Genomic DNA, 12,049 nt, shown 5'->3' on the forward strand with positions numbered 1-12,049 from the left:
CGTGTAAATTGTGATATAATATATTTGCTAGTGAAATATTAAAAGTTATTTAAACTGGTAACGTTTCATGCTATGTTAACAATATTTTGCACCAAACTTTATGAAATTGCGTTGATTTACATAATTATTATTAATTTAATCGTACAGTGTATTAAGTCAATCTAATATAATTATGGCTTTGCAGTTTATTTAAACCTTATTTTTCAACGACAATATATACTTTCGTAATCAATTATTTCATTCATATTTATTTCTCACAAGTAATATTTAATTATCAGGTTTCACAAATTATTGCAGTGACATTCACTTTTCTTTTGAAGTATTCACATCCAGGAACAGTAAATATAAGCTCTGAATCGGGAGTCTTGGAAGTTCCCGACTTGTTTACGTTCACGAGATAATTGCAGTTGTAATCAAGTTCATAGATTTCAAATGAGTTTTGCTGTAACAGTAAAAATATAAAATTATTTTTCATCAATATATGGCAGCACTGTCTATTTTATAAGTAACTGCATCAGACTTCATACCAGTTTTAATGGCACGAACGCGCGATAGTTTTTATACTATGTTTTAATGTTTAATAATCTTCGATCACTAATAAGAATTAGTGATCGAAGTTAATAATTAAATATTTTATTTAGGTAGGTATATTATTATCTTTTTGTAGCAATTTATGTTGTTTTTGTATACTACATGTGAATTAAAGTATAAACCTATATGAAATATTTAATGTGAGCTACTGTTCGTAATAATTTATTTCTTTATGTACCTATTTAACTATATTTTTTTACATTTTTTGAGCATTTAATTAAGTGTATAAATTACCTCTGTTATTGCAGATAACTCTTTACTATTCGATGGATGTTGGCATTTCACAGTTTTCCAGTGCACATAATATCTGTAATTAAAATTATAACTAAGAATGGAAATATCATCTCTTCTTAGTTCTCAGTCGTTTCGCTCTTGTCAGAGCGGTCGTGGTCATCATGTGTTGTGTGTGGGGGCTGATGTCACTCGCCTCCATAGATTAGTAAAGATACTTCGCCGCCTTATTTTCTTGTTAGGAGTGAGTATCTTTACTAATCTATGCTCGCCTCACGACATTTTGCCATTTCACTCTACTGGTGGTCATTCTAGAACACTCGTGTACAGGGCCACATATCATAGGTGGTGAAAATTACTATCCTATTACCTGGCTGTACCCAATGATATAATAGTTATTATATTATTGGCTCTACCAATGTTACCAGATATTTTTTCGGGAAAAGCGGGAATAAGATACGTTTTAAGTTATAAAAGTAGTATTTTTTGGTCGAAAGGGAATAGAATTACTTATTCTGTTCTCTTATAAAGAAAATCGATAACGATATTTACAACGATGATATTTAGAAATAGAAAATGTTTTAATGAAATTACTTTGTTAAGTCAAATTGTAATGATTAATCCTCGAAAACGTTATCTTAGATATCTGTACACGAGTCTTCCAGAGCAAAAGATTTAATATTTAATCAATTTAATTAAAAAAACGGCGTCCTTTATCGATCAAGTACCAACCTCTATTTACTTGAGTAATGTTATAAAAGCAAATAAATACTTAGGTATACAAACAGATTTTTATCATGTAATTGCTTAATAGAAAATATTGTAAATGTTTGTCTAGACAATCAATTTTATTGACTCGTCTTTGATAAAAAAAAAAGATGTTAGCATTCAATTACGTAGGTATTCAGTACTTATACATTTCTTTACACGATAAATATTTTACCTTCTGTCTCTACTATCGGTATTTGCGATTGGCTCCCACGTTATCTTTGCCCTCAATTTATGATTGAGCCACATAATTTTGTTTAACTTTAGCCCTTTTATTTTCTTTTCACTGGATCGCCGGTGTAGAGCCTGTGGCGGATTTTCTGTAATCAGATAAAAATACATAATAAAATTGTTCGTTTCATAAAATGGATACACATATATTCCACTCCATGTATTCCATTCAGTTCACAAGAGACTGCGGCTGAACAGAATTACCGACGTGATAGTCGAAAAATGGTTGATTTCTAACCATTTAATAATATTTCAATGTCTCTCTAGATGTTAATCTTTTTTTTTAGCTACTGTATAGAATTTGATATACCTATCTCTGACATATAAAATAATTTGTATTTTAAGGATAACCTTAATGACTACTATAAATTGATTACAAAAATACATTTCACAAATAATTTACTTAACCGGAACGGTAATATCGCTAATTTGCTGCAATCTGCATACCTACTTATGCGAATTCATCACGCAATGTAATCGGATCGGTATTCCGTGTAAATTAAAAGAAATACATACTTACAATTCAATGAGTCAATTATAAAACGGAACCCAACAATAACTTGTTAAATTATTACCTTCAATAACACTTGTAGTGTTGTAAAAAACAGCTGCCTTGTCACTGCGAAGTTTTCCCGTTCCGAATTGACTTATCGTTTGCACTTGCAGGAAATACATCGAGTTTGGCTGCAGATCTTTTATTTCTATGAAATTTTGGTCCTGAAAGATAAGGACCTTTTCTGTTAAATTTATTATTAAATATATTATTTTTATTTAAGTGCGATAAAATGATGAACTTACTAAGGTCATAGTTTAAATAATATGAATATGTAAAATGCAAAATAGTCACTGTTATAATATTTGATAGGATGATTTATTTGTATGGAAATATTAGGCTAATGAAGTCAGTATTTAATTTTTAATCGACCAAAGAAAGGAAAATGAATTGTTAAGATGGTAAAAATAAAAGAATGGCAATAAATCGGCAGAAATGGAAATGCCATGGAAGGCTTGCTATAGATACCCAGCGAGTGAATAAGAGTTTATAAAGGAAGAGAAGAAAAAGTTTCATTGATGAAAAGGATTAACATAACGGGACATACCTACTTGTAAATACCTATTTATGTAAGTAAAACACACAATGTATTCAGTATACCTTAGGGACTGTTTGATGATTAACAAGCACGGAATCGAGTTCCCCGCCTAAGCCTCTTACGCGTCTGCTCCAAAACACTTTGTATCGCATCACAGGCAAATCCGATTTCGGTTCCTTCCATTCAAGTCTAACTGTGACTGTACCTGTAACATTCAATATAAATGGTAAGAGAAGTAATAATAATAACGATTAAATAAAAGTTTAGTGTAAACGTGTTTCAAAACTAAGCAAAAAAAATGTAACATCAATTTTTATGGCTGTAAAAATAACAACTACTTGTTGTTTGTGATAAATTGCTAAGAAAAATGCGTCATTCAAATTTCCTCCAGGTATTTGATTTTTGCCAAAATCAATGTAGCCAATTACACTTTAGGTAACTAATCAATTGTCAGCTTATGTTTGTTGATCTCCATAAAAGAACTTACCGTTCTCAGAACGCACCGGTCTTACTTTCAATTTCTTCGGCGCTGGTGGCGGTCGAGGTCCTCGTCTAGGAGTGAATGGAGCACCAGGCGCTGAGAAGCCCCGTGTACCAGACGCACTGACTGCTGCCACCCGGAAACGGTACCACCGCCCTGGTTTTAAGAGGTTGCGTAGAGAAACTTTAGTCCTGGAAAGAAATTAATGTTAAGAAAACTATTGTGGTATGCGATTATGACTTTTACTGTACTTCAAAAATGAGATTCTCATATTAATTTTGATGTAATTTTAACAAAACGATAGCAATTAGTAAAATTATACCGTGAATCATAGATATAAGTATTTAGATGCTTGAAAAATTATTTCTGCTAACGATAAGGCCACTATATAATAAATTATACGCAAAAAACGAATACCGATAAATTCTGTCCACATTAAACAAACACAATACAAAAACTGCATTAAGATAATATTTGGACTTAACACAATTGAATGTGCTATTAAAGTTCTATTTATAAAAACGGGTAACAAAGATTCGATAAGGCTTTTCTTGGATTTGATTGACAGTTTAGGTAGAGTCAATAAAACCAGCGGTGTTAGGATCCCAGATAAGGATAACAAAAAAATAAACAGGAATTGGCGTTTGGAATAACAAACAGGGGTTATTAAAAGGCGTCCATATCAGTTTGGTAATCAGTTGTGTAACGTTATGCATAGTTATTGTAATGGAATTGCGTCTTGGAACAATGAACGCACACGGAAGAGATGGTAGAAAGTGATGGAGTAACGACCCATTGGATTCGTGACAATTAAGCATGACAACTTCGTGGTCGAATGTCATTTGCAATGATTTTAATTGTGAAGTCGAAAACGAATGCGCACGAAATCAACTGTTATTTGCTTTCACACAATGCAAAACTGATGAAAGTGCACGTCGTTTCACTACCAATTATTTCAGTACGAATAAAGATATAGGTAATTTATATGAATTGCATTTATTTTATATCTAAATTCAATTTATTTTTTCTTATCTTCCATTCTTATGCAATTATAAATCGACAAATCTTCAATTCAACAAAGTGTTTGTTGACCGAACCGATCGAGTTTATTAAAAGTCATCATGATAGCTTTTCTGCTAATAACTGATTATATCTCCGATTAAAATTAAATTTGTTCCCTGTGCCTTTAAAAGCAATCGGGTTCCGGGTTCGATTGCCGACTCAAGTGTCTGTGCCGGAACTGTTTTCTGTTATGGCTTTATGTTCGTTATTTATATTGTCGTTGTCTCTGATTTTGTTTGAATTAAAATTACAGTGTTGTTATTCTTCGATATGGAAACCATATCACGTTAAAGATGGCTCATCTCTAAAAAATCTTTGGAATACTGGTCTAGTAATATGCTTAGTAACTAATTAGAAGCCAAACAATGTCGTTCATGTAATGGTCTACTTAACTAATCATGAGTAATTAATTTATGATGCACTTTTGAAAGAGTTTATACTAGGTTATCATCTTATTTCAGGTAACCTTTTTCCTGTTCGTTCTGACGACTTATTGATATTATTTGATGAAGGATCAGAATAACTTCTTTGTAATTATCGCGAAGTTATTTAATAATGCCTGTTTTTGGGATAGCCTTACTAATTTCAGATATCCAAGAAGTTCTTTATGAGATTATTTAGATCACAACGCCACGATGTCAACGAATACTATCTATTTATTATACTTGTATAATAACACGTGTGTTAAGCTTTTCGAGAAAATATATATGTATATGTATGACATTCAACAAGTCGTGTATTTATTTGTCTTACTTGTTAGTTCTCAACAAAAGGTTCCAGTCGCCGAGCCTCGCCTCTTCATATTTAGGCCCTAGATGATGCTGCTCCTCCAACAGGTACAGAACACGCCCAGGCACCGCTCGTGCTAAATCTCCAACACCATCGGACCATTTGATTAGGACCGACCGCCTTTTCTCCTTGGCTTCTTCCATTGATGGTAAAGCTGGGAGACCTGAAGAAAAACAAAGTGATACTCGAAAATATTTCCTTTTTTAAATTCATGCGGAAAGGTTGTCAGTTAATCAGCAAAGTACCTGTGAGATTAGGTATATAATAGCCGTTGATCAGAGTCAAAAGTAAATGTAGATACGAATCTCAGCAGGCTTAACAGAAATAAGTTTTGGGTCTTGACAACCATTCAGACTTAATCGAAAAACGTAAGACGTTTTCTTTTGAAGAAGCTTTCCTTAAATTAATATTGAAATAATCCGAGTTTCATATTTCATTTACTGGACCGTTATAAGGTCCAGGCCACATTTTATACAACTCTAAAATATACCTCCATTTCTATATTTCGTAAAGGAAAACCTTAAGTATTTGAATGTTCAACAAAAATCTTGGAGAACTTTTTTTAATCCTTTATAAACGGAAAGATCACATACCACCGAGACCACCTCGTACGGAAGATTTATTTCTATAAGCGTAATATTTGACCTGGTAATGTGAGGAGATCTACAGGTTCACTGCAAGTGTAGCTGCAGCCCATCTTGCAGCATCGCTGTGTGCCGTCACATTGGGAATCTTGGTTGCAAGCCTCGACACACGCTGCCATCCAGCGAGGACTGTCTGATGTAGGGCAGGTCCCAGGCTTCCGTTCTTGCGCGCGGCATTGTGATCGACACTACAAAAAGAAGAAAAGGGATTTTATGTTATAAGCAATACAATTAATGTTACCTATTAAATTACCATAATGCTAGTAGCATATATTTTCATACATAATTATAATTCAGCAGTAAGGACTAGCAGTAGCAGTTATATACAGTACTAAAGCCACTTAAATATACCAACACTGTAACTAAAATTTACATGGAGTCACTAAATGTGCTAATTTTTACCGTTACATAAAGTAAGTAGGTATATCAGTGCTGGCTAATATTTATCTATATAATATTGTTGCAACAATATGTTTGATATCTACCATAATCTTTATTATTACAATTAAAAATATTATCATATAAGTATATTCTCTCAAATTTCGTATTCAGGGTTGGTTTTTTGAGAACTTCTGATTTCTTGCCGCTGGCTAGCTTTATATAAAGTGATGTGGATTTAGTAGATACAGGGTCTCTTAATCCATTTTCATAATCTCAAGAGAAGATAAAGTCTTAACTTATTAGAATTTAAATAAAGTAGTCTAGGTAAAGCAATTACTACGTAATATTTTTTGTGTACTATAATTGTAATGTCTTACAATAACTACAGTTATCGTTATGAAGTTTCTTTCATAAAGAAATAAAAGTACTTAGGTAGTTTAATCCCTAGCTAGTAAAGTAAAGTACTTAGTTTTTTTAAGGTTAATATTCTAAATAATTGAATATGTTTAATCCCTCAAATGAAACTTTTTATCTTTTTCTTTTTATACATGTTAATGTCGTCAACCGATTATTGTCCCACTGCTGGACCTTGCCCAGCCTTGCTTGACCTCCTTGAGAGGGTACGGGTGTAAGGGTTTCATGCATGTCTTAGGCCATAGTGGAACACGCAAATCACGTGCGAATAATCAATACACTTTACACGCCCTTTAGATCATTTTTTTTAAAGTCATGATGTTTTCCTTCACTTTTTAAACTAAGAGTCTGCACATATCAATGATAAATCAGAACACCGAATCTCGGTCTCTCCGGTTGACAGCACATTTCGTAATTTGTGATTTTCACAACACTAATGCTCTAAAGTTAACTGTATTTTTCTGTAGTTATGCATTTCTATTGTGCTTAATAGTTACAGCATCACTATATCGCATTTTATGTATTTTTGTGTGCGTGTTTAAGTTCCTAGAAGATATAGGTAATATACGATCATTACTTTAAATACAACAGTGCTTGCTCTGATAAGTAGGATACCAGTCCTTTTGAGGTCGGTTGCCGTTGTTGTCGCAATCATTTAACATGCGTAGACTAATGTATGGCACTAAGTAACATAAATCAAAAACGTAAAAAATATATGTATATCAGCACATCAAACTATTAGTATATATAACAAAAAATCAAAATATTAAACATTGCCCAAACAACTGTTACATCAATGCACGTACGCATTTCTTTTGTGCGTTTATTGTTTCGATAGTTCCCGCTTATAATTGACTATAATGGAAAGCGTATCTGCCTGCATTGTGTTGAAATTATCACTAGATAAATGTGAGAAAATCAGCACACCTACGCAAAAAGCTCTTGACGCAGATGGGAACAGCCAGGTCAACAGTCACCGATGACCTCTCGATGATTCTTAAGACAATCAATCTTCAGTTCTAGAGTCATTGGTCTATGTTTTGTGTAAGACTTGAATTCCGATTATTTGCTCTTATAAATGTTAACCATTTATTTTCTATCAATAGATAAACAGGTTAAAAACCAAATTGGATAAATAAATCTTTACATCATGCGTTCTAATAAGTAAAAAGCCTAGTTCCATGGATCTTTTTTTCTTACACTTAGCATGTAATTCATAATATTATATCATTAAAAAAATATTGTACAATTAAACAAGGCCTTTACTGTGAAAGTAACAACAGTAAAATTATCTATTTTTTTACTTATTTTATTGAAATGGTGTACCTACGCAAATGAGTAGGTTCTTACAACAATTAAATATTACGTAAACAAATAACTCTCCAGTGGCTCTAGCGTAGCGAAACATTTGTATCCAATCTCAGGAACAGGACAGAATATGTCCTATTTTGGTTTATTTTGGCAACAATATTTGAATAAAGGTGTACTTCACGACCGTGCGTGAGGTAAGTAGCATAAACAAAACTATAAATATGACAAGTTATAACTATAACAAGAAAACAGGTATTGTACAGTCATTTGTAAATATTTTATTGCAATAGTAACGATAATCTAGAAAGATTGATCAATTTATATAAAAATATCGGTTCTAAGATCGAGGATGGACAATACCGTTGTCTATTGAAGTACCAAAACTGTGATTGCGTCGCCTATTGCAGCCAATTATTCAACTGTAACTGACAAGCTATTACGATCCTTTATCCTTTATCAAACGCTTAGCGAGTACCGTTATCTAAACATTTCAGTAGAAAGCTTTTGGAGTGCTCTAAGCCTCACAAAGAGAGTCTGTACTGACCCGTTACTTCCAGCTCATTAGAACATTGTAATTAGCATCCGCACATTAGTTTTGAAATAATGGCCCCTTTGAAGCTCTGTGAATTGTGTAGGTACTCCTGTTATCTTAAGGTAGGTTCGCTCTAAGTTGTAAATGTAAATGGATCTGAAACATTAGCCAGTGCGGAGTCTTTAGTGCTGCCTAATTAACGTTTATCTGATAGTAGTAATATTATTTCTAATTAGCTGTACATTTAAGTAAATTTGCGTGAACGGTTGTTTTTATTTCAGACCTTTAAGTCTTGGACACTAAAATATCTTTCTTTGTTGTTAAAAGCTTCTAAACGGATTTTCCGAAGTTACTTGGATTTGCATGTTGGTAACCGAAGTGGGCAAATAATTTAGCAGGACGATCTACTGCCTAACTGAGTATAGTCCCTGACTTCTCCAATTGGTGGTTGTCACCAACTATTTAGGCCACCAGCACACAGTTCATTTTACAATATATGTTTTTGAGAAGTCAGTTTATTACATATTGCGCTCGTTGGTGGTATTATTAATAATTATAGTTCAAAAAACTAAAAAACACGCTTTTATGATAAAATTAACTAAAAAGTAGAAAATAATTTTCAATCTAAGAATCAATTAAGGAACAGTAAATAGTATAATTGTGGAAAAAGTGTGGGGTGCTTTTCGAACGTGATAAATGGAGCACCCCACACTTTTTCCACAATTATACTATTTACTGTTCCTTAATTGATTCTTAGATTGAAAATTATTTTCTACTTTTTAGTTAATTTTATCATAAAAGCGTGTTTTTTAGTTTTTTGAACTATAATTATTTATTAATATTTTGTATTTCTCGTTATAGCGACCACCATTATTCATCGTTTGTAAAAAAATCAAGTGTCTATCTATTACGATTTAAGAGATAAAGCCCAACGACAGACGAACAGACCGCAGAGGGTTTCGTTTTAACCTTTGAGTACGGAATCCTAAAAATTATTCTACAAGAGCGCATTATAGATATGTTTCAGAACATTTGAGTTATAGGGAAATAACATTATTATTTTCTAAACTAAAAATCACGATATAAAAGTTACGCCTATTGAAACTAAATAGCAATAATTATTTGCAATCTAAAGTTGCGATGAACTTTGCTGAAGGTGTTTGAAAAATCTCGCCTCGAAAATCGTTAATCCAGAGGATGTTGATAAGGAAAATGGTACAAAACTATTAATGTTTAAAATATTGAATTGTCATCGGTCCTTAATAAGTATGCCAAATTTCGAGTTAATCCGACGTTTTGAAGGGGGTTAAAATCATGTTCAAAGATTCCGTTACATACTAACATACTAATATACCAACATACCAACATACATACGTCTGAAGCTAATAAAAACGTGTTAAAAAGAGGGTCGTGCCATCGGGGTCGAACCATATAGAATCATAATGCAAATGGAGCTTAAATTAGCCCTCGTAGGCTCCTGGTAGTTTACCCATGGACATCTGCAATCCACCTAGTTAAGATTAAATTCCTACCTGAGGTTTCTACAGATGCCTTGTTACCCCTAATTATTAAGTTGGAACGCCTCGGATAAGTAAGTTTCTCTTACCACACTCTTCGAAGCGGAACACAGCAGAGCTTAAGACTGATGTAAAATAGATGCGGCGACAGTGCCTACAGAGTCCGACCACAATGGTTTCTACCACCTTCTCAGTCTCTAGAAATATTGATACTAGCACTAATAATTAAAATAGAGAACACTAATAATCATAATATTACCTGAGACCTAGTTTCCTTGGTCACGTCAATGCACATTAAATCGCAACGTGTCTTCGACAGCGGATCCGTCTGCAGTCTTATGAACCTCCGAGACTTGGACAACACCGGCACCACACACACTAACACTAGTACTAAAATCTTCACGTGTATATTGTTCCCCATTTTTGTTTATACAGTCACTTAGTCTTTAGAACTTACTGTGTCATCTCTAGAAGAAAATAATAAAAGTATTTGAATTATAACGCTGAGCTTTAATTGCCATGTTTATGTTGCCTGTTTTTAAGAAATAATTCAAAGAATATCTTTTTTATGTTTTTCGTGTTATTATTTTTATGTACCTACAATAAATAGAAAAAAATATTTGACCGTATTTCTCTCCGAGTATCCTCTTACGGTTACTTTGTAGGAAGATACTTCTTTGTATAGGTGTAAAAGTAAATCTGAAGGAGCGATGCAATTACCAGCGTTTTGCACTGTTATCTATAGTAGAGTTCTTGTTAATACGACTGCATTCTTGCGGTTTTCTTTTACATTAACTTATTTTTAGCTTTTATAATTAATTCACATAGTATAAATAGCATTAAAAGTAAAAACAACCCTCCAAATTTCAAATTTTAAATGCATTTTTTTATTTATTAATTATCTATCTATGTTATTTATGAATATCTTCAAAGGAAGAAAAAATTGCCTCCTTATTTTCAATTAAAAATATACATGTTATAGAAAAAAATAATATTTGTATATATTTAAACGGCAAGTAAGCTAAATTAAAATAAAACATTAAGTACAATTATTTTTACAAATTAGTTTCCAAAAACCTTCGGACAATGAGTTAAATTGCATCTCTTGATTAATGGTTTCACTTTTACTATAAATTAACAAAACACCATCAATCACCTCATTCATCAAACCGCTCATTCACAATCCCGGTTCTATTTTCGAATACAATTAAAACTCGCATCTCGTAACGAATGTCATCGACCTTAAGTTTGGGCGGGAAATAAGTTCTGTTGATGGCTGCGTTCACGCAGTATGAAGCGCGCGGCAAGACTGACATGCGCGTACGCTTACGAACGATTCGTGCTTCGATTTAATTAATTCACAACGCTTGTGCTTTCCTGTCTATACGCCAACGACGGAAGGTCGCTTTTACTGAATCTGTTTCCTAATTAAAAAATACAGTCTCTTCCTACTATGCGGTTAAGTAGTGATGCGTTGTTTACGATTGCAGTTATTATCACTGCTTTCGATGCGGTGGTTTAGCACGCGTCCAATAAGCGGTTGAAAAGCAATAGGCAGCGAAAGTAATTTGCCGTTTTCTTATTAACTAAATTGCTGGTATTACACATAATGGGTTAACTTAGCGCTACATTGTTGCACAAGGATTATCTTCTTGACAATAAAATTGGATCAACCACAATCATGGAATTATAAATATTTGTTATTGTTATAAGTGTTTGTTTTTTTATTTTCTCATCTATTTGTCTTATTAATAAATATTATTCTTAGTTATTGCATAACAATATTTTTTACGATTATGATGCAATGAAAAAATGTTTTACATAGGATTTTGGCACTTTTCTTTTTTTGATCTTTGAATTTAGAGAAATATAACCGTTTAGTTGTAATAAGATGTGTTAATATGTAAACACATGTTGAAGTATACAAATAAATACAAATTTCGATATCTGTCTGTCATTTCAATTTAAATATGAAAATATTAGCTAGATCGGGCAAGGCTCAGCCA

The 12,049-nt window shown here is 32.8% G+C and overlaps 1 protein-coding gene across 3 annotated transcripts; it reads right to left on the reverse strand.

The window, feature by feature from the left end:
* Positions 1–162: 162 nt before the first annotated feature.
* On the reverse strand, positions 163–11,438 carry Kal1 (anosmin-1 Kallmann syndrome 1). Of its 3 annotated transcripts, none has more exons than XM_073093890.1 (10): positions 11,285–11,438; positions 10,303–10,510; positions 5,890–6,076; positions 5,209–5,407; positions 3,400–3,584; positions 2,975–3,117; positions 2,397–2,538; positions 1,766–1,910; positions 826–898; positions 163–442 (listed from the first exon to the last, which is right to left on the reverse strand). In XM_073093890.1, the coding sequence occupies exons 2-10, from the start codon at positions 10,462–10,464 to the stop codon at positions 275–277; spliced, it is 1,404 nt and encodes a 467-aa protein (XP_072949991.1). In that variant the 5' UTR covers positions 10,465–10,510; positions 11,285–11,438; the 3' UTR covers positions 163–274. The 3 variants fall into 3 exon arrangements, with proteins under 3 accessions (XP_072949991.1, XP_072949990.1, XP_072949992.1); XM_073093889.1 differs by having other exon boundaries at positions 11,200–11,370; XM_073093891.1 differs by lacking the exon at positions 11,285–11,438 and having other exon boundaries at positions 10,303–10,529.
* Between the last annotated feature and the right edge of the window lie 611 nt (positions 11,439–12,049).

This window comes from Epargyreus clarus, unplaced genomic scaffold (genome assembly GCF_041222505.1).
Source record: "Epargyreus clarus isolate Ecla_fem2 unplaced genomic scaffold, WU_Ecla_fem_2.2 ptg000005l, whole genome shotgun sequence".
NCBI classification, from domain to species: Eukaryota; Metazoa; Arthropoda; class Insecta; order Lepidoptera; family Hesperiidae; genus Epargyreus; species Epargyreus clarus.

What these genes read in the sequence shown, in the direction of transcription:
- Kal1 (XM_073093890.1), bottom strand. Translation starts at nt 10,464, where the DNA reads ATGGGGAACAATATACACGTGAAGATTTTAGTACTAGTGTTAGTGTGT. An exon ending in CCAAGGAAACTAGGTCTCAG is followed by an intron (nt 6,077 to 10,302) that starts GTAATATTATGA and finishes TTCTTTTTGTAG; the next exon opens with TGTCGATCACAATGCCGCGC. An exon ending in CACTACAAGTGTTATTGAAG is followed by an intron (nt 1,911 to 2,396) that starts GTAATAATTTAA and finishes ATCTGATTACAG; the next exon opens with AAAATCCGCCACAGGCTCTA.